The sequence below is a fragment of the Epinephelus moara genome, chromosome 24 (genome assembly GCF_006386435.1).
Source record: "Epinephelus moara isolate mb chromosome 24, YSFRI_EMoa_1.0, whole genome shotgun sequence".
Classification (NCBI taxonomy): domain Eukaryota; kingdom Metazoa; phylum Chordata; class Actinopteri; order Perciformes; family Serranidae; genus Epinephelus; species Epinephelus moara.
The window spans coordinates 26,960,462-26,981,852 of NC_065529.1; the positions used below are offsets into that span (position 1 = coordinate 26,960,462).

At 39.8% G+C, this 21,391-nt stretch overlaps 3 protein-coding genes across 7 annotated transcripts in view; all 3 read right to left on the reverse strand.

The window, feature by feature from the left end:
- The window catches only part of LOC126385657 (rootletin-like), a 28,171-nt gene extending 22,136 nt beyond the window's left edge, over positions 1–6,035 (reverse strand). The window contains exons 1-3 of one of the 5 annotated variants that reach the window (XM_050037511.1): positions 5,864–6,035; positions 2,182–2,308; positions 1,943–2,085 (exon numbers count right to left, since the gene is read on the reverse strand). In XM_050037511.1, coding sequence (XP_049893468.1) covers positions 1,943–2,077 — 135 coding nt within the window. In that variant the 5' untranslated portion in view covers positions 2,078–2,085; positions 2,182–2,308; positions 5,864–6,035. Of the gene's footprint in view, positions 1–1,942; positions 2,089–2,181; positions 2,309–2,631; positions 2,967–5,344; positions 5,831–5,863 lie in introns of those variants that run through there. The other 4 variants (XM_050037512.1, XM_050037510.1, XM_050037508.1 and 1 more) reach the window with 4 other exon arrangements.
- A 1,801-nt stretch (positions 6,036–7,836) lies between these two features.
- Positions 7,837–15,427, reverse strand: necap2 (NECAP endocytosis associated 2). The gene is made up of 8 exons (XM_050037528.1): positions 15,249–15,427; positions 12,548–12,648; positions 11,879–11,983; positions 10,916–10,997; positions 10,415–10,523; positions 10,120–10,264; positions 9,037–9,121; positions 7,837–8,881 (listed from the first exon to the last, which is right to left on the reverse strand). Exons 1-8 carry the CDS (start codon positions 15,341–15,343, stop codon positions 8,833–8,835), a joined length of 771 nt encoding a protein of 256 aa, XP_049893485.1. The 5' UTR covers positions 15,344–15,427; the 3' UTR covers positions 7,837–8,832.
- Positions 15,428–16,455: 1,028 nt separating this feature from the next.
- Positions 16,456–21,391, reverse strand: LOC126386300 (SUZ domain-containing protein 1-like). The gene is made up of 4 exons (XM_050038550.1): positions 20,676–21,391; positions 19,353–19,402; positions 18,992–19,261; positions 16,456–18,884 (listed from the first exon to the last, which is right to left on the reverse strand). The coding sequence occupies exons 1-4, from the start codon at positions 20,724–20,726 to the stop codon at positions 18,773–18,775; spliced, it is 483 nt and encodes a 160-aa protein (XP_049894507.1). The 5' UTR covers positions 20,727–21,391; the 3' UTR covers positions 16,456–18,772.

The window sequence follows — 21,391 nt, forward strand, 5'->3', positions numbered from 1 at the left end:
AAACAATGTCAACAAAAGGTTCATTTAGTTGTGCTGTGTTGTGTTGGAGCTTTAGGGTCAAATTTTGATCAAACTTAGTAGCGCTGATATACTGCAGGCAAAACATGGCTATTCTACAAATAACTGGTACTCTAAATCAGTACACTATTTTATGCAACAATTATGTGTATTTATAAATAGAAGTGCATCATTTTCAAGAGAAATTACCTCATAGTATTTAAAAATATACTTCAAACATGGCAACTGCTAGATAATGTGTGATAACATGTCTGCTGGTCATTTTCATATCTTTTGGGAGTGTCCTAAAATATCTTCTCTTTCTTTGATCAGATCAAAAATGAGTTTAGAGCTGGATTTTAACTTCAGTGTAATTTATATGGGAAATGTGCCAACTGGGCTGTCAAAGCAGGTCAGATATTTATTACAAATACTATTAGTAGGCTGTAAAAAAGCAAGAACCAGGAAATGGCTGAGTGAAGAGTCTCTAATAACCTCTGACTGGATAGAAATAGTTAAGGAAATGTATGTTATGGAACAGCTGACTTTTTCTCTGAGACATGCCACAAAATTATGTGAAAAATATTGGAAAAAATGGAAATCTTATTTGACTGTTTATTTTGTTTTATTCCCCTGGTATTAAAACATACAGAATGGACTATAGCTCATAAATGAGTGGGAGAATTCTCCCTCCTTAAAAATACCCTGGCTTTCCAGGAATCAAAATCAAGGATCATGAGGACCTTGGTGATCTTAAAGGACGATCATGGACATAAAGGACCCATTATCTGTGATACAACAATGTAACCTTGCTTCTTTTCATTTTCTGTTTTACAATATGTTATGCATTTCACCTTCTCCTATGATGTCCCTGCCTGTTGTCCTTGGTTTTGCCATCCTAGTTTAACTACATTTAAATCTCACTAGCTTTTTCAGTGGCCTAGTTAACTACTTTGGGTCATGTAGTTTTTGTAGTCATTTACAAACTACATGTTTGTAGTATTTTCATGATGTCTTTATCCTTTATCCTCAATGTCTATTTTAATGGTATTTATATTTCCTTTGTGTATTAATAATGAATTATGTAGCAGACAGCAAGCACAAATTTATACTTCACACTGTATTGTTTTCAGGATCATTGTTTTTTCTGCATATTTTGTAGCCCCAGTATTGTTAACTGTTGCTTTCTCACATTTTTTTGTATTTTTATCCAAACTGAGCTAATAATTATCAATGCAGGTATAATAAGTGGCAAGTGTTTCTGATACCTACAGCAGCAGAAAGAGCTGCAGCATCCCAGTGTGACCAACTATTTACCTTAATTTCATTAAATGAAATTCGTTGATAAGAAAGGAGATTAAAGTCCACTCTCCTCCTAAAAGCTTTTTAATAACAACCTGTTGCAGCAAACTTTCTGCAGGCTATTGCAGAATGTGGGACATCCCAAATACTGCAGGATGAAGAGCAGTCACTGGTGTACAGTTATGAACACAGTTTCATAAATGACCTTCTTGCTTTGAAGGAAAACATCTGAGTTATCTTTTGTGTCTGGATGCAGATACATTCAACCCCAAATGAGATGTGTGGCGCCCACCCACCACTACACCTCCTCTCGAGCCCCTGTTTACAGTCGCCCAGGGTGACAGACACCATGGCAACATTCCACTTCAGTTCATTCCAGCCCCCATCACCTGGGAGACCAGCAAATCTCAGACAAAGAAATGAAATGGGAAAACAGGAAAGTGCCACAGCATTCCCTTTGGGTGCATTTGTAACCTTGAGGATATGGAAAGTCTTGAGATTTTACTTTTTACACAAAGAGTGGAGATGAGGTACAGTCATGTGTAGAAACCATGATACTTAACTTACTCACAGTCATATCTCTCATCCACTTCTCAACTCACTTTGCCTTTTAATACAAGTTATTGTTGTCCTGGTGTCTTACCCTCTCACTAATGGCACCGTACTTGATGGCGAGCTCGTCTCGGTCAGCTCTGCTGTGTGCCAGCAGGTCCTCCAGCCTCCCCAGCTCACCCTGCAGCACCCGGTTCTCCTCCTGGAGGGACATGACTGAAGACATGGCCCCGGCTGCTGAGGCAAAGGGCACACAGAGACAACGATTACAGGAAAGAAGCGTTCAAACATACATTTGACATGATGGGGGAGCAGATTGGGGTCACTCACAGCTATCACTGAGGTTCTTTGTGACGATCTCTCTAACTCGTGCTGGTAGACATGTAGGGGGGGCGTCTGGTGAAGGGCCCCGGACGGTCAACCTCTTCTCCTCAGACAAAACACTCTCCTCCAGCCTCTGGTGCACAAAACACACACATTTGATGCTTTACTTTGAGACATTTAGAGAGGAAATGAGCCATGAGAGACAAAAACAACCCAGCAAATCATACAGAAAAGCTCCACAGACAGGCATGTGAGAGATGATGGTGGTGATGTGTTTGGAAAGTGAAACAAGACCAGGTGGTGCCACAGTGGTCACGTCAAACTGCTGCGTAATGAAAACACAACACACACACTCACATTAACCAGCAGCTTTATGCGTCACACAGCAGTGCCACAATAAACACAGTATATGTTGAATAAGCGATGGAGGATGGAGGACAGCCCGGTGCGCCTCACCTGTATCACTGACTCCAGTTTGTTGGAGTCGGTGTCGGGGCTCTCCGCCGCGCTCATCGCAGCAGAGATCTAAGATCCTCCGGAGAGCAGGATTAACTCCGAGTGAACGCGACGTCTCCACAGACTGACCTGTCGTCTCTTTGCCTTTCAGCAGGTGCGATACAGAGGACAAGTTGACAGCCAGGAGCCGGTTATGTGTCTGAATGTGTCGGAGCTGACAAAGTTTGGCTGCAGAGGAGCAGAGTGTGTGACCCGTCCTGTCGCCTCCTCCTCCGGTACAGGCAGGCAGAGATTGAGGACAGCAGGATTAACAGGGTTTAAGATTCACACCCCTGCACCTCCTCCACCTCCTCCACCTCTACTCCACTCTCACTGCGCGCATTCACAACCCTCCACACCACCGCTATTCAACTGCACTACAAAGAGGAGCCCGAGTAAAACTTTAATAGCCCTATAAGACACCATACAAGGGATAAAACCCAAACATATTTTGACCATCAGTTTTTTAATGTTGCAAGAATATTATTTAATTCATTGATTTTTAAAGTAAAATGTAGGCTACAATAGATGAGGTTGGTTGGGGTCAACATTTTTACAAATAATTCTGTACAAAGATCATATTCTTCATTATTTATGATGGCAGGTGTTCTCAATGTGCAATAGTTCAAAGTTGCAAAATAACTTTAATCTTGCATCCAGTTATGTGAGACGGTTGCTATGCTTCCAATCCCACTGAGAATCAACAGCCCGCAAGCTTTACCTGCAGGGTCCCATTTACCCGAAAGTTGGCCTCACATGCCCCCCAGCTTAAGGCCTTTGCACACTGAATTTTCTTTTTCGTCCAAAATTGTTGCACCTCTAAAAATAAATACTACCACTGAGTCTGAAACTTTAGTCCGCCATTTAAGTTTCTGGAACAGGTTTGATTTTCTGCATTTGTTGCATCCGCCAGAAGCTTTTAGAGACATTTGACCAAGAATCAGTGGAGAAGATGTGGTCGTGTCAAGAGGAAGGGGTGCACAGTATCATTTCAGACCTCAGATAACTCACGTCCAACAGGTCAGATAGTAATATTCAGGTGGATGATGATGACGACTATTGTAGCGACTGCAGGAAACAAACTAAAAGTCGCTGAGAGGCTGAGGCCGGGCCTGGTTTACTTGTCTGGCACACCAACAAAAAATATTCACTGAGATCCAAAATACGTTAGAATCAACTTATTGTAACATGCACAAGCTTCAAAATAATCACAGCGAACAAAAGAAAGGGGTTGTTCCCTGTGATGAATCTACAGAGAATTACTGTACACCAGCAGCTTCCCTTGGCTTGACAGAGATTTACGGTGAGTTTAGCTCATTGCTTAACTGTCCAGCCCGCAACTTCACTGTTTCGGTCCACTTTCACAGCTCTCATAGTGTCGTCTTTAGCAGCAGGCGGCGGTTTTCAGTGTAAAAAGCTGTAAAGTCCACTGTAGACTCCCTGCTCAGCACCAAACAGCTCACTGACACAGTTAGAGACCAGCTGGTGAACACAGTGGAGGATTTAGTGGCTAAAGAATCAGATCTTTCCCTCAGGAGTTGGTAGAGACCAAACACAGAGCTAAAAGAGAGCACTAATATTGGACTTACATTCACCAGCTGAAACAGAAACATAACTTCAGCTGTAACTGATCTGTGAATAAGCAACTGCTTGCTAAAAAGTTCAACATTTCAACCAATTTGTATTTGTATTGAACCATGAATGTATCAGTGAATGTGTGTGAGCTACAGTTTGTCAGAATAGCAAGACTAGTGAAGATATTTTCTGCCAATAATGATACCAAACAATACCCCCAACAAATGTGGCAGGCATTTTTTATTTCCTTTGACATTTTACAGACCAAACAAGTAATTGAGAAAACATACTGCAGATTAATCAATAATGAAAATAAGTTTCAGCCCTAAAAATGTGACGTTCCACCTGACCCCGTTCTCCCCTACTACTGAAACACCACTGCACCATTAACCACAACTGCCTAAAACCATAAAATGCTTTAAAACACTTTTAAATACAGTAATCTCACACTAAACACTGAGTAATTCACAGATTACTTTTCATGAGAAGTCTGTGGTCATGTGAGTGTAAAATTATGGCCCAAGCATTAAACATGAGGGGGTCTGCACTCAGTGTTTGGATTGTCATAGTTACAGACAAAAGGGTCATTGTGTCACTACCAGACCCCCAGCCTAGCCTTGACACACACACACACACACACACACACACACACACACACACACACTGTACTTCTACACTTGTGAGGAACCTCAGTATGGTTTCAAGAGAGTTTAAACATGTCAGGAAATAAGAATAAATGTTAACGTTGTCACATCTCACAGCAGGTTTTCACAGTTACTTGGTGCATCTATACTGATAATAATGAATTACAGACATGCTGTTGATACTGGGGGGTTTCTCTTTAAGAGTTTTAGCATTAAACATTTTATAAATTGTCCACAGAAGTCACTGTCTCATGATGATTACAGAAGAACTGCTAAACTTAGACTGCATGTTATCTGTCTAACTGAATGCTGCATGACTTTAATCAGAACCATGAAGACATAAGCTTTTAGTTGACTCAGTTTAAACTGCATTAACATCTGTAGCGACCCCAGCTGGCCTGTTAGGAGATGACTGGCACTGATTTCACAGTGAGTACATCTGAGGAAACACACACCTGTTGATCTTTCATCTTCCAAGGACCAAACCACACCTGAGTGCGACCCCAACTGATGACTCCTCACTCTTCATCTTCATTTGAACAGCCTCAACCAGTTGATCTGACCATAAATTAACTACTGAATAAACAGTCAGGTCCTCAACTGCTTCCTCTTCCTCTCCTTTTCATGCTTCAACACCTCATTTGGTGAACACATGAATAGAACATCCTCTTTATTTAGCACACATCCAAAATGCATCCAACAAGACACGCCCAAGTTTTCAAAAGTCTCAGTGAGGAGTTGGAGGCGGGAGGAGGAAGAAGAGGAGGAGGAGGGGGGTTATACATTAAACTGAGCAGCAGCAGCATGTGATCAAATCAAACTGATCGTGAATAGTTTTCCAGCAGCACAGACTGAGATCTGGACACAAACACGCTGCTATGGAAACAAGCTCCTGCATGTGAAACGCATTTTGTATCGTGAGTGCTGTGTTCGCGGTGGAAACATCCACTTCCCTGTTTGCTTCATATTCTCACCTCGACAGATCGGTGTGATGAGTCTTATCCTGCCGTCCCTGCATTCTCCTGAGCCGGCTGTAATGTTTCAGAGGCAGAAACAGACCCCATCCACAGCAGTTATAAATGTACCATCAGCTGCAGGCAGGCTGAGTCGCCTTCCTCTGAAATCTCCTCCATGCTTTTTCCGGGGAGGGACTTCCAGTTGAGCAGCAGCAGCAGCCTGAGGTCTGTTTACAGCTCTGTGTGTATACATGATGGTCTGCTGTCATCATGTGGTCATCGTCTCATCTGTCTAAATGTTTCCAGTGAAATCTATCAGTAAACACTGTTTTATTGTTTGTTTGTTTGTTTCAGACAGATGGTTCAGAATAAATCCAAAAATAGTAAAAAATAAATAAATAAATAAATTTAAAAAAATCACACACTACCAAATAATAATATCTTTATGATGAATTCTGTGGTGAATTAGAAATTTTCTAAATGAAGCTCCAAACAACTTGATGGATCCTAGAATGTATGGCCATAACTGCTCTTACATTATAACTCACATTTGCCTCATTAATTTGGCTAAGATTTGGTGATTACTATAAGTCCTAAAAAAACAGATAAATACATTTTCAAAAAATAGTTCAGTCTTTTCCTCAATAAAATAAGTCAAGTTAAAGTCTTAAATGTAAAAACAATTATTACATCTGGTCTGTTAAACAGTGATCAAATGTAAAACTTTGAATTAACATGACAAAATCATTTCACGGTATGAAGAATCAGAGAAAACCTATAATACTGTGTATCACTACTGATTAATTTAAAATACTGTACAATAAATTCAATAAAACCTACATTTCACTACATTTATATGACATTTAAATGGGATATTTTTAAGTTAAAGGTCTAGTGTGCAATTACACAGTTAAACAAGTCATGGACAGGGGTGTGATGTATAGAAATTATTACCAATGAGCAGTGCATCTTAAACAAGGGCAAAGTTCTATTGGTTAGACTATTTATTGTAGACTATTTAGATTATTTATTCTGTGTATATATGTGTAATTTATGTGTGATATGTCTGTGTAATCTATGTGTGTGATCATATCTACAGAGTAGATGTATGTGTTAATGTATTGTGCTGCAAACAAAACTGCCCCCCGGGGACATTAAAGGTCATCTAGTGCGTAGGTTAAGTGGCTTCTAGCTGTGAGGTTGCAGAACTCAAACTTCTTCTATGTGCCAAGTGTGTAGGAGAAATATGTTGACCAACATAATAATGCACATGTCCCTATCTAGAGCCAGTGTTTGGTTTGTCCATTCTGAGCTACCATAAAAACAACATGGAGGGCTCCATGGAAGAGGACCTGCTCCACATGTAAATATAAACAGCCTATTTCTAAAGGTAATGAAAGCAATTGTTGGTTTCAGGTAATTATACACCAATGAAAACATAGTCATGAATAATATATTGCATTTGGTTCGGCTTATTTAATATTTAGTTTTTTAAAACAAAAATATTTTTGGTATTTCAAAAAAAGGAAAAGATGGAAAGCGGGCAGTTGTCAAGCTCTTCCTGTTCAATACATGGACACATACTCATTTACAATACCGAGCGGGGACACCTTCCACCTTGCTGCTCCAACACTGACTGACAGCTGACTCCACTCCTTCACACTCACCACTGCCCCAGGGCCGCTACCATATGCTATTTACAGAGATAGCACTGGCGATCTGAACCGGTCAGTGGCGAAAAAAAGCACGGGACGCATTTGCCCCCATTACTGTTTTAGCTCGTTTCGCGGCTCAATACTGAACCAATTTTAGAACGAGTGGTACCCATGAATCATACGCACACATACACATGGGGAAATAGAGCCCAGGTTGAAAAATAGAGGAGGAGGTACACTGCAGCTGTGAAGAGAAATGTGTAACATGAGCTGAGGACAACACCTCTGTACAATCTCACAAGCAGACTGGTTCACTAATAAAAGTCAAAACAAGACTCACTGAAATATACTGTTTATTTACAAGAAGACATAGGTTTACATTTTATACATTTTAGATCTTTTTCAGAAAGGCACTTAATCAAATACTCAATGCAAATTAGTGACAAGATTGAGGAAGTATCTATTTGGTAAAAGGCACATATTTAAAAGCAACGACACACGAGGTAAAGACATATGAGGGGCGTACACAAACACACACATGAACGAAACATGTTCAAACTCTGAATGACAGACGAAATGGCCATCATGACTTATTCTTTCCCAAACACCATGATTAAAAAAATCTGGGTATTTCTCATGAATATTTAAGAGGTTTAATGTAAAACTAAATCAGAAAATATCAATATAAGCTTTGCAAAATCTCCTAAAACAAAAACTAGGAAACAAAACTAAACCCACACACATACTGGTACAACGTTAAACAAAACGTGGATACTTCAATGGGTAAACTAACTTTCCCAAAATGGTAAAAACAACCTTGAGATGAGTGGTGCTGGTGTACTGAGATAACTGTACTACAGGAGCGCGATGTAAAGATGAGGAACACTATCGAATCTGATCCTGGAGAGATTTACAGTGACAAGGAAATGAAACTAGAACATTTGATTTAAGGCAGTGGAGAAACGTTCTCATGTGGTTAGTGTAACTACACCATCTCTGCCTTCAACCATCAACATGCTCACTTGTCTTCAGGAAACTCCAACAGTGACAGTTTAAGGGTCACCTGACGTTTAAGAATCAAAGAAAGATCCCACTTCATGGCGGAGTGTGAGAAAAGGATCTGATTGTAGAAAATATGTACATGTTTACTGTTTGTTCCTCCAGAGTGTGTTGGTCAGCGGGCTATAGTTTACATGAACATATCCTTTACAGAACAAGTGCAGCCAGAACAAATAAGTTCGCTAACAGTTCCTCTCTTTTAGTTTCTTTTCGCCACAATCGTCCTGTCCGTGGAATGTGTGGAACCTGAGTGTGTGCATGTTTTCTCACCACTCAACTAAACTGCACCCATCCTGATGATTTGACAGCATCTTTACTGGAGCTGTGGAGGAGAGTGGGGGGTGAAAGGGTGGGAGATGAACGTGTGATGATGATGAATTCAAAAACAATCATGTTGCATGAGCACAGCTGTGACAGATGGACAGGATGGATCACTACACAGACAAAAATACAGGTGACGCTTTGTGTAAGACTTACTTGGAGCCTGCAGATGTGAAATCTCCCCACACGTCAGCGCTGGGTTGGGCTGCAGGGGCGGGGGAGCCAAAATCTAAAAGAGTAGCTGGATACGGAGAAAAATAATTATGGAGAGCAGAAATAATATTTACATCATGTGAAGATGTTTAAAAATAGGGTTGCACCGATACCACTCTTTTCAGACCAAGTACTTACATTTGGATACTTACTAAATACTGCCATTACAATTCTAACAATGACTTTAAAAACTCTTTATTTTCTTACCTCTCAGAGGAGTAAACCATTAGTTTAGAGCAGGGGTGTCAAACTCATTTTAGTTCATGGGCCACATACAGCCAAATTTCATCTAACTGAGCCGGACAAGTAAAAACATTTCATAATAACCTTTAAATAACAACATTCAATTGGTACCATTCACAACTTTTCACAGTGGAAACAGAAAAAAAAGCGCACCGCACTGAACTGTACCGTACCGTACTGTACTGCTCGGTAGAAATGGAGCTTTAGACTTCACTATAGTGCATTAATATTAGGTGAGCAAAGTCATCCAATGGGCTGGACTGGACTTAGTGGGTCGTGCTGGGCTTTGAAGCCAATTTTACATCGTGGCCAAATGTGAAATAACAACCTCTGGGTCCATCACTTATTGGCATGGGGCCCAAAACATTTTTTCCCCATAGACTTGTATTGTGAAAGAGACGTCTGTTAATCAATGGATACATTTTTTGTAGCGTCACAACCCCTGCAAAATGACGCATTTTACTATTGAGATTTGATCCATTTGTTTGATAGCATTTCGAACTTCTCAAAGAGCCACACAACTAAATCATTTTATCCCCATTAAGGGTGGAGGAGGGCTAAACCTGCCTCTATCGCGCTTGCTCTTTGGGCACAACAATGCGGCAGATCTGAGTAATTTCATACTGCACAAATCAAGATTTTCGGATGCCACTGTGTCAGAGTGGTTTTATAAGTACGATTAAAACTACATGAGCACAGTATCGGACCAATATCCAATACTGGCATTGGTATTGGTGCATCCCTGTCTAAAAACTTTTGATCAATCAAAAGCACAGTGATCACCAGCGTTAGTTTCTGCAGCTGGTACTGTCTGCTGTGCCACAGGAGGCGGTATGACACCTCCAACCTTGACACCTGGTGGAGGAGGGAGTAGACCGCCACCCATGGGCCGCGGTTTGGCAGCACCTGCATCCTTCTTCTTGATGTTCTGTAATAAAGAGAGTTATGATGTTTCTGAACGTCTTGATTGTTTAACTAGTGGCTATTTTCTGCATAGAATCTGCCGTCATCGTCCAATTATTTATTCATCATTTTAGTAACTCCTTTACATCTGTCGTGTTGGAGCTGAATGACTCACCCCAATGCTGATCTTGATAGTCTGTCCCTCTTTGAAGCTCAGGTCCAGTTTGGGTGCTGCGCTCTGAGAAGCTTCCTGTTTTGCGATTTCGCCTTCTTGTTTCACCCACCTTTAGAAACAGAGTTTGAAGCATGATAATTATCACGACAATCATGGTGGATAGAGTCAAACTGGGTCACTGCAGTAGCAAGATACAAATAAGAAAGCACCACTCTTGTATTTTAAGTATACTGTAGGTGTGACTAACTCCATCTAAAAAAGTTTTGTGTGAGAGTCTGAGTGTGTGGACCTCTTTTACACTAACTTAGAATGAAGACAAAATAATGTGTATGTGTGTGTGGACCATTTGAGTCCGTAATAAAGATTATTAATATTAATTAATGATATGAATGATGGACCAATGTGAACTACTATCTATTCACAAAGCAAATGTGCAAGTATGAATGTTGTTCACTACATCACATTTAAGCATAAACGGCTACATAAGAGAAGCTAACTTACTTGAAATGGTCTTGTAAAGCTACATTGAAGTCAAACGAGTCTCCACGATCAGCAAAACCCAGACCGATGAAAGCATGACGCCCTTTATGAAGCAATTGTAAAGACAAAAGCACATTAGGATACCTTATGCATCATATAATAACATATCAAACATACTTATTCCTGCAGTAGGATACATACAGAAGGGGAGAGTATAGGTCTGTGACTTAGCAACAAATTGATCTTAAAACATTTAGACTTTTTTGGGGTTGTCTTACATTTAAAGACAATATAAATGCTATAAATAGCAACAGATGGCACCTTCATGTAAAAAAAACTCTTTTAACTTTATCTTCTTTCACTTGCCAACTGCAGTGTGAGACAGACCAAGAGGTGCTGTGAAAGAGCTAAAAACCAGCCAAGTTACCAGGGAAACTCTATTAAAACTCTATTGAAGGTCTAGTGTGCAGGATTTAGTAACATCTAGCAGTGAGGTTGCAGACTGCAACCAACTGCAACTTCTCCTCTGCGCCAAGGGTGTAGGAGAACTACAATGGCCGACACAAACACATGAAAGGCCCTGTGAAGAGCAAGCGTTTGGTTTGTCCACTCTGGGCTACTGTAGAACGACTTCATGTAAAGGAACCCACTCCGTATGTAGGTAAAAAAAAAAACACAACAACAATTCTTACACTAATTAAAACATAGTTATGAATAATATATTCAACTTCTGCCAATATGTTCCCCTAAATCCTACACACTGGACCTTTAATCAGACAGGCTAGTTGAATACAGTCCATCTGTTTTTTGGTAATTATTTAAAATAAATACCTAAATTAAGAGTTTATATTTCTACTGATATAATGTATTGTTCTATAAATGTGATATTATATTGAATATATCTTTAGCACAGTATAACTGCTTATGTCTTCTTTTCAAAATGTTTTTAAGCAGACATAGGAGTCCCTGGTGAAAATGTCTTACCATTGCCATCTTCTATCCGGATCACAAAATACCTGCTGGAGTCTGTGACTGCCTCAACTACACACCCGGGGTACTGTTCGACTGGAGCTTGAGCAAACAACTCTCCTGTAAAGAACAAATTTACATCAGTGGTGCCTTGGGGTTATTTTCTGTGTTGTAAATGAGGATTGCGTTGTTGTAAATCTACCACAGCAGCCAATTTCCCTCACGCGGTGGACCATATGTTTTTGAACCACCATCTTGTGCTCCATGTAACACTAACAAAGCTAACTATGGCAACTAACTACAATAGGATCTGTATTCAGTGCTTGTGAACAGAGCAGACAGGTCAATGAGACAGTCTGACTCTGTTTCATGGCTAAACTGGTGAGGATTTCTTGCTAATCAGTTCTGCTCTAAAGTTCAAATTGAGAAACTGATGGCTCACTTTAAACAGTCAGCATTTTACTAGTACTTCCTACTCTGGTACTCATGGAAAGTTCAAAGATTCACCCAAGTGAGTCAGTTCTTCTTGTCTTGCACAAGTACTTGCAGACATAAAATGTTTCGTAAAAGAGATGTCTGTAAACTGTGTATCTTGGTGACATTAGTAAAAGGACATACAAAGACTTCATGTGGTGAATTATGCACACGTCACATTTATCTGCAAAGAGATGCCAGTTTGTTCACCTGTGTTTCTGTCCTCTAACTTGATGTAGGCCATCTTGCCTTTCGCAGTGATTTTCAACCTGCCGCTCCATGCAGGCTCATCCAGCTTCCAGTCAGCAGCACTAAAAATAAAAAAACAGGAAACGCACATCTGAGTATGAAAGTGACTGACTCGATCACTGCTTTTACACAGGCAGCTGCAGCTTTCCACAGCAAGAGGAAGTGAAATCTAATGTTTTCAGGAAGACTAAAATGAGACATTCATGTCAAAAGTGATCTCTTTTGTTCTACTGCCTACTGAAGGAAATCAATAGCATAAAATGACAGAATGGTGCTTATTGGAAAAAGAAAAGTGAATGTACATTGCTTAAAAAGATGTATGGGCTCCTTTTCATACATCTCATTGGGTTTTAAAGTAAAACTGACAAGTAAAAACATGACTACAATACGACAGATATTATATTCCTGGGTTGTATTTGATTCTCGACAGTCTCAATCCAGTACTGTTCAGAATGAGTAGGCGCTACTTTAATCTTGTTCCACTCCTTGTCTGTCACCAAATAATGCCATATTTAAAAATATGTAAACATATTTTTCTATAACCAAATTAGGAGGAAACAGATATTCTACATGTAGGTCCAAAGGCAGAAACACAGAGGCTACAGTCAGTGTTTGCCAGTCTGTCCAAACAGATTAAAACACAAGTTACAAATCTGAAAGTGACTTCAGACTCCGATTGTAATTTTATTAGTTAGTTTAATAGGGTTGTCATCTGAGGAACACTGCCAAAATTCAACCATGTTTAACACGGAGCGATGCTGAAATGCTGATACATGCTTTTATCACAAGCCGTTGTTGAAAAAATTTGCATTAACTCAGAACGCTGCAGCCAGAATTTTGACCAACACACACACAAAAAAAGAAAGAAAAAAATTACATCACTTCTCCGCTCATGTCACTGCACTGGCTACTTGTATATTTTACAACTGATTTTAAAGTCCTTCGCCTTGTATAATCTAGCACCTTCATATATTTAGTGACTGTCTTTCATTTTACGTCCCAGCAAGAACCCTCAGATCTTTGACTGCTGTTCTTTTAGAAATTCCTAAAGTCTCCCACAAGAAATCAGGTGAGGCCACTTTCTGTTTTTTATGGCTCTAAACTGTGAAACTCCCTCCCCCTTAGATGTTAGGGCAAACTCCTGTAAAATTTTAAAAAGAAATTAAAGACTTATCTTTTTAACTTGGCTTTCAATTTGGGCTCATTGTGCTGGTATCATTGTTAAAATTTTGTTGTTTGTAACCAAATTGTTTTTGTTTGTTTGCTTTGTTTGGTTTCCTCTCACTTATTGCTCTAACTATATATATATATATTTTTTTTTTATTGTTACTGTTTATTTTCATCTGATCTTGTCTTGTTGAGCACTTTGGGCTGCATCTCTGCGTGAAATGTGCTATATAAATAAAGCTATTATTATTTTTATTGCCATCATTAGATTGAATACTATACTGGGCCTGAAGTTGAGAGAATGCTTTAAGAGTCATCCCCTCAAATAAATTATTTACTGTCGTCTGATCACCTCTCCCAGCCCATTTAACAAAACCACCACTGTCCAGTTTAGTAGGTAAAAAGTCACTAATAGTTATCCTTGATTGAGACACGGGTAAACAGATTTTTATTTATCTTCTTCCAAATGTTGAACATACACCTACCGTACCTTTGCCTTTAGGAAGGGGAGGACATATACTGATACACTAGTGACAGAGCCTTGTTCTATGTGCACACACTTTACATCAATGTCTAACTACATTCATGAAGCCAGCACTTACAGCTGTGATGCCCAGTAGGAACATCTGCAGTGAGCCAAGGCTATGTCGTACTTCTATTTGTGAGTGCAGAGAATTTCAAAACTTTGATTTTTATTTAGTTTTTGTCAACTTTGTTATGATCACTGATAAACTGTTGATACTGTGATGGATGAAAACTCCTCCTCGGCGTGTCACACTATAAAGTGACTCCACCTCATGGATAGTTAAGTGCCCCCTGTACAGTCAAGGAAGTCTGGCTAACGTCAAATCATATTGTCATAAATTTATTCCGACAAATATTTCGGCACACGGTGCATTGAACTACCTACAGTTTAACAACAGTTTATGCATTTGTCGTTGAATTAATCGTCACTCAAACTCCAATCCACTGACTCTCCGTGGACACTTAGCCAAGTTAACAGCTAGCATACTCTAAACCCCTGCATCCATTATCGGACATTAGCCCTAACATTTTAAACTTTTCAGGCGTAACAGCAGCAATGTTATATTTTCGTATGTCTTTCACAATTAAAGTTAACTTTTCAAATGACAGCAGGTGTAAGCTTAAGTCGCAGTTGGTAAACTGTTTGTTGACAGAGTCTGGATCATGGTGTCCCATTACAGTGAGCTGCACGGTAAAGTTGCAGCGGCGAGTTCGTGTTTGGAAATTATGCTAACATTATTAGCGCATATAGCTACTAACCAGCTAACTATGTCTGTTTATCTAAATCTTTATGAGTTACTGTCTGCATGGGCTGTAACTGTCGACGAAATAAAGAAAAGTAACAACATTTTAACAACTATCTGTCCGATAATGGATGCATTTCCGTTGCATTAGCTTGTTGACGGACACTTGTCTCGCAGTCATTAGCCTCGTCAGTTACAGCCGTTACTGCTCTCTGGGCTCAACTTACCGATATCCACGGTTAGAAGCTCGCGGCGGGATCCGGTACACATGGACTTCGGGCTTTACACAGAGCATAGACTCATAAGTGTTGTCTTCTGCCATTTTGTCAAGTTTCACTAACTATCAGAGCCAACTTCCGACTTTCAATGGACACCACGGCTGGAGCTCAACCAGACGACAAGATCCCAGAGCGAGCCGCGGTGCTCGAACCAAACAGCGCCCCCTGTGGTCGGAGGAGGAAGTGCTCAGATCTGTAGTAGAAAGTATGTCAGGGTGTTAACAGGTAGCAGTGACTAAGGCCAAATAAAATGCTTTTTAAGATCATTCATTTTTAACCAGATTTGGACTTTTTTGGAAAAATATAAATATTGTAAACATGTGGTCCCATGCAGAGGTAGGTTTGATATAGGAATGTGATTAGAGTAAGTTTTATCACAGGTATATGTAGACTATCAAATGTTTGGCAGATATATATGGGAAGGTTGTGTTAGGGGAGTGCATATTTGTTTTGTAACACTGGGTGGTACTTGGACTGTAAATTAACTGGGTTGTAAATAAAATTGTGAATTTGTTGAAATAATATATGTGTTAGAAGAAGAAATGTAAGAGAGGAGAAGGAGCATAGAAGTTTTACCTACTCCTTTTCGGACACTGTTGTCTTTGTCTTGTTTTTTATTTTGGTTTGAAATAAAGTCATTCATTTATTCAGGGTCAGTGGTAGATTTAAAGATTTGTAGCATCAGATATGTGGACTTTCACACAGAAGAGCTTGACTCATTTGGACAAAACCAAACCAACCCTGACATTGATATTTAATTGTTACCACTACATTGAAGTAACTGACAGCTATTCATGTAACAAATACAAGAAATGAAAAAGAGAATGAAAAAATAAAATGTTTGTGGCAAATAAGATCTCACAGATTCAAATTTAAGACAGTTTTTGACCTTTAAGGCCAAATATTATATATAAAACTACGTATTAGACTTTTTAAGACTTTTTAAGCACCTGCAGACACCTTGCATGTAAGCATAATCAGGAAAACTAAAGTATAATAATTCACCTGTAAAAATTGTAATCAATGTGCAATGATTCTTTCATAAGTGTCTTTATATTAACCATATTCAGTTTATTGCCATCTGTTTCATTGCAAATGATTTCATCCAACTTCCTGCTCAAGAATCATGTTTCATAATAAATGACACAAACATACACCAAGTTTGAGGTGTGTTTATTAAAGGGTATTCAAATTTCATTTGTGTTTTTCAAGTTTCAAAACAACAATGACATCAAATCAGCCTCAGAGTACACAGGTGGCTGTGAGTGACTCAAACAAAGCTTCATGTGTAGATCACGTAGATACAGGATGGGCTTTTGCTTTTAATTATAAATTTAAAATGATGACAAATCTATTTAAATTCAATAATTGGACCTGATCCCTTAGAACAGTGTATTGAGAGTAGAGTGAATACTATCTCTATTCAGATGTTAGAGCTGCGATGAACAACTTATACTGCTGTCATCGAACAACAAAAGGAAACTTCAATTCCCTGACATTAGTGAAAGATGTCCTCCTCTCACCCTGAATAGTTTTATTATCTTTGAATGATACATGAGATTGGAATAATTGGTTCAAATACAGCTGTTTTAGTCATATTGGTAAGTTTACTGCTGGGTAGAAGCAAGTTGTTTAATTTACTGTTAATCATAGTTTTTAAATTCAGTATTTCTTGTGAATATTTCCAGTCAATGGTTTTACTGACACTGGAAATTGTCAAAGCACAGCCATGGAACGCCCCTGTAAGAAAAGCATTATTGCACCCTCACTGAGTGTGATTTTGCATTTGCCTAACACTCTTGTAGCTATAAACTGTGCCTCAATGACATAGGGTTTATTCAGTAAAATAATTAACCTATCACAAGTGCACAAGAAGCTCAAGATAACCAAGCACTACCCACTGTAAAGTGTACGTATGTAAGCAGGGACCGTTTGTCTTTAAGGCATACAAGTGTCAACGGGTAAGAAAGCTGTTGCAGTAACTATCAGTACCAGTAACTCACTGGATGAGATTATCGATACCATGGTTTGCAAACTTTTCAATCGGCTGCAAACAAGCAAACAATGGAGTAAAATCCACTTGATGACATTCATCTAAACCAGGCAGTGGGTTTTGGCTTTGTTTTAAAGGACACTGATTAAAAGATGAGACATCTAATATTTTTGTGATCATTTTTATCATCCTCCACGCCGGGCATCACATACTTACTTCTGAAAAATTTGCAAACCATAATCGTAATAATGCAATCAGTCAATATGCTTCAACTGGTGCAAAAACAAATCCTCTTTTCTAGACAGATGCAGTACAGTTGGCTATAAGCGAAGTTCCAACGTAGCCATTCTGATTAGAAACAGCAAGGCAACACACACTGGGACATTTATGCACAATAACTTAGATTTTCAATTCATGAATAGGTCTGACTTTGATAAAACTTAACATGACACTACCTAGAAGGTTTCCTATGCAGGCTACATCATCTAATCTCTGATACACTACTGATCTCCTCACTTAAACATACTATGTCAAGAAACAATGTCAACTCTTTAAAACCAAAGATGAAACAACACACAGCACATGTAATTAGGCAATATGTAAAAAATAATCCAGGGAGTAAATTCATCTTTATTGCTTGAATAAGCTTAGATTTAGTGACATTCTGTCCTTCCGATCTATAATCTTTGGCCACAGGCTGTGTGCCCACCGGGCATTTCTTTCATAGCCACCAGTGCCAAACAGAGGCCTGTGGACTGTGGAAAGTGCTGGTCTGGGCCTCTGCCATTGCTATGCAACTACAGTATAATGACACACTTCTGAGCACAGTGCGCTTTAACTCAAAGTGTTAGATCGGTTTGACTTTCTCTCACCTCGCACTCAAGCTGCTGAACACACAGTAAACTCTCGGCACTGTAAAGCACTTAATTTCCACTGAACCCGACAAACTGAGGCAGCTTCCCGGTGGACACCCAGCCATGATCCACGCTCCATCAGTGGAAAGGCCAGCTCGTTCACTTGCGCCTCTCCGGGGAATCCCCACAGACCCACGAGCTCTCCTTTTTCTCCCTGAAGAGACAGACACCTGATGCCCTGGCGCTCGGCCGGCCAATCATACTTAAAATCATAGGGCACCTCATGGTACTTCAAAGTATCACAGTGTGTAGGGATGTGAGGCAAACGCCTGTTCACAGTGTGGAACAGAAGGGGTTTCAGATCTTTGGCTGATCTCTGCCAGCCCCTTGCTGCATTCCACAGAAGGAAAAGACAAGGTGAAAGGCAAAGACCATGCCAGTAAGCAGAGTAGAGAGACGGTGGAGAAGTTCATTCCAATCCATGCTACGTCTTCATATTTCTAATGTCTGTCAAATTTTGTGTCACCCCACCACTCTGCTCTTCATACCACACACGACCCCTTTAACTGCCACCCTTTATGCCCTCTCAGGGAGACAGATGATTCCTTGCAACAAGTATCTCCTGTTTATCTGCAGAGTCGGAAGCCTGGGGTGCCATCTGGGCCAGTGGGCTGGCGGATCACGTGATTGTTTGGACGAACTGGGTCTGATGGTTGCTGCCCGCTCATACGAGCTGGCCTAATGACATGAAGAGAAATGAATACAATTTAATAACAAAGTTTTTCATTTCTAGGTGTTTTCACTACTGTGCACATTCATCGTTCTGCTTTGTTGTAATGTCTCACCTGTCCTGGCATGGATTGTCCTGAGGCGTATCATCTGAAGATGCACTACCCAAAATCCTTTTACGGGCTTCTGCGTACTCTGCCTCCCGCTGGGCCAAAGACTTCATCTGCTGAGAGGGACGAGTTGAGGATGCAAGGTTTCCTGCAGTACCATTATTTGTAGGACGTTTCAGAATACGAATTTGTGGTGGTGGTGCTGCAGGCAGAGAGTCATCCTGGATCACAATAGCAGTTCGGACAGGTGAGCCACCCAAACCCATGCTGGACTTCCTATATAGGAAAAAACACAGTGAGAGGAATAAAATTACAGGGAAAAACTTAGTATGTATAGACTAATTTGATTCATTTTCTCTCTACTTACTTTGCCTCCTGATTTATTTTCAGTTTAGCTTCAAGTCGTCTCTCTATTTCCTGAGGAGAAAAACATATTTATTATATTTGTATTACTGTCCAACAAGTTAATTACCTGTCTCATTGACCTGTATAGTAAATATGTTCAAGAGATCTCAATTTCTAAGTTGCTGACTGGTTGCTGGAATCAAAAATACATGCTTTTGAAAGATATTATGATGTAGTTCAATCATTACAAATCCTAATCCCTACGATGTAGATACTCTACCCTCTCACATGGAGGGTCCCCCAAAATCCAACTACATTTGTTAAGAAACTGAGCTGTTTTTATTGCAACTGTGCATCTACTTTGCCTTTGACAGTATGGTATTTATTCTGATAAGAAACTGGAGTCTGGGATTAAATCAGTATTTATGAGCAGTATTATCTAAGTTTTTGTATTTCCTCTGTTAACAGGATGGAAGGTGTGTGATTGAAATGTGATTTATTACAAAATGTGCATTATATACATTGTCACACAGAAGTTAAAATTCAAATTAGTGTAAAAAGAAATTCAAACTGTATACATATCTCAGTATCAGATCATATCAACACATTGCCAGCTGTTGGACTGCAATTTGCTCATAGTAAGGATGAGTGGATAAAAAGATTTGGCAGCTCAACTATTACATCAGATTGATATCCGCAATAATCTATTTATGAAAGTATTTTTTCAGCCACTTAAATGTAATGAGAGCATGAAATCTGGTTACAAGGGATAGATTAAAAACATTACAGCAATAGATCTTCACAGATCATTTTTAATCGTTTGCCACAATCAAATCAAAGTGGTTCAATCTATCAACACATGGTAGAAAAAAATCTGTTGGATGCATTTGCGTATTCTCTAAATATATTGTTTCAAAGACTCTTCACATACACTGTTATGGTGCTGTGATGATTCAGTGCAGCTTGTCATTTCCGCAATGGGCGGGTCTAAGAAAATGGGGGAAATATAGGAAAAAGTGTACTTTTTAAAAATTAAGTTTTCTTTGTGGATTATTATTTGGGATTTTCACACATCATACAGTTATTTTGTTGGGGAAATAAAATGACACGAAGCCGGACTCAGTCCCGTTTTATTATGGGACAGTGAGGCCTGTAAGACTCAATCAGGAAGACGAGATGATTTCTTTGATGAGGGAACAAGCCTGAATAAAAAACATGTTTTTATGAGGTATTCAAGCCCCAGACACATCCAAGGTATCTCGGTTTCTTCCTAAGTGACCGGCAAACTAAAATCAAGTTTTAATTTTGTTTGAAATGATGTTTAAACAACGTTGGTGTATCTCACCCCGCTGTCCGCTGCCTCTTCCCAGCTCTCTGCAACCTCTTCATCCTCCATGTTTAACACAACTGCTGGCTGGTTACCTCTTCGGCTCCACCGGCTAACTATCTCCCATCCGCGCAGAGGGCATGGGACTGTGGGCAGAGCTCACGCAGACCCGCGGGGAGCTCAATCCCACGAGTTTTTGCGATCAGATGAAGGCTGAATAAACAGATTCACAACCCGTCGCTTGGCCGCGTGTTAGCCTGCTAGCTTAATGCTCTACTGAGGGCAATCCCCCCTGGCTGCTGCTGCCTGCTACTTTAAATTTGGCGTAACGTCCACCTCGATAAATCAACCGGCCACTGGTGTCGTCCACACGCTGCTCAGACGGAAAAAACACTGCGTGGACACGATAGTTTTAGGTTGTTGACAGTTGTATTAGCTAGAGTTTAACCCTTGAGCAGTGCCTCTCAAGTTTAACCGTTAAAACACGAAGGGAAATGACGTTAATAGCGTTAGCTGAGGTAGCGTCAACTTGCTAGCTTCCAATAACACAGCTAACCGGCAACATAAAGTAATTTAAATGTAGGTTAAAACGTGACAACGCAAATTTAACTGCCTAACGCTTTATGCCCGTAACTACATAGTGAGAAATAAACTCACTTCACCACAGAGTCGTTGTTTTTAGGTGAATAAAGCACTGAGAGTTGGACGAAGATATCTGTGTTGACTATGGTGAA

Bases quoted from the DNA above. Each gene is read 5' to 3' on its own strand.
- necap2 (XM_050037528.1), bottom strand. From the start codon at position 15,343: ATGGCAGAAGACAACACTTATGAGTCTATGCTCTGTGTAAAGCCCGAA. The intron at 11,984-12,547 runs GTGAACAAACTG...TGTTCTTTACAG, and splicing joins GTTAGAGGACAGAAACACAG to GAGAGTTGTTTGCTCAAGCT. The intron at 10,524-10,915 runs GTAAGTTAGCTT...CTGTTTCTAAAG, and splicing joins GCTTTACAAGACCATTTCAA to GTGGGTGAAACAAGAAGGCG.
- LOC126386300 (XM_050038550.1), bottom strand. From the start codon at position 20,726: ATGGAGGATGAAGAGGTTGCAGAGAGCTGGGAAGAGGCAGCGGACAGC. The intron at 19,262-19,352 runs GTAAGTAGAGAG...TTTCCTATATAG, and splicing joins AAAATAAATCAGGAGGCAAA to GAAGTCCAGCATGGGTTTGG. The intron at 18,885-18,991 runs GTGAGACATTAC...TCATGTCATTAG, and splicing joins GACAATCCATGCCAGGACAG to GCCAGCTCGTATGAGCGGGC.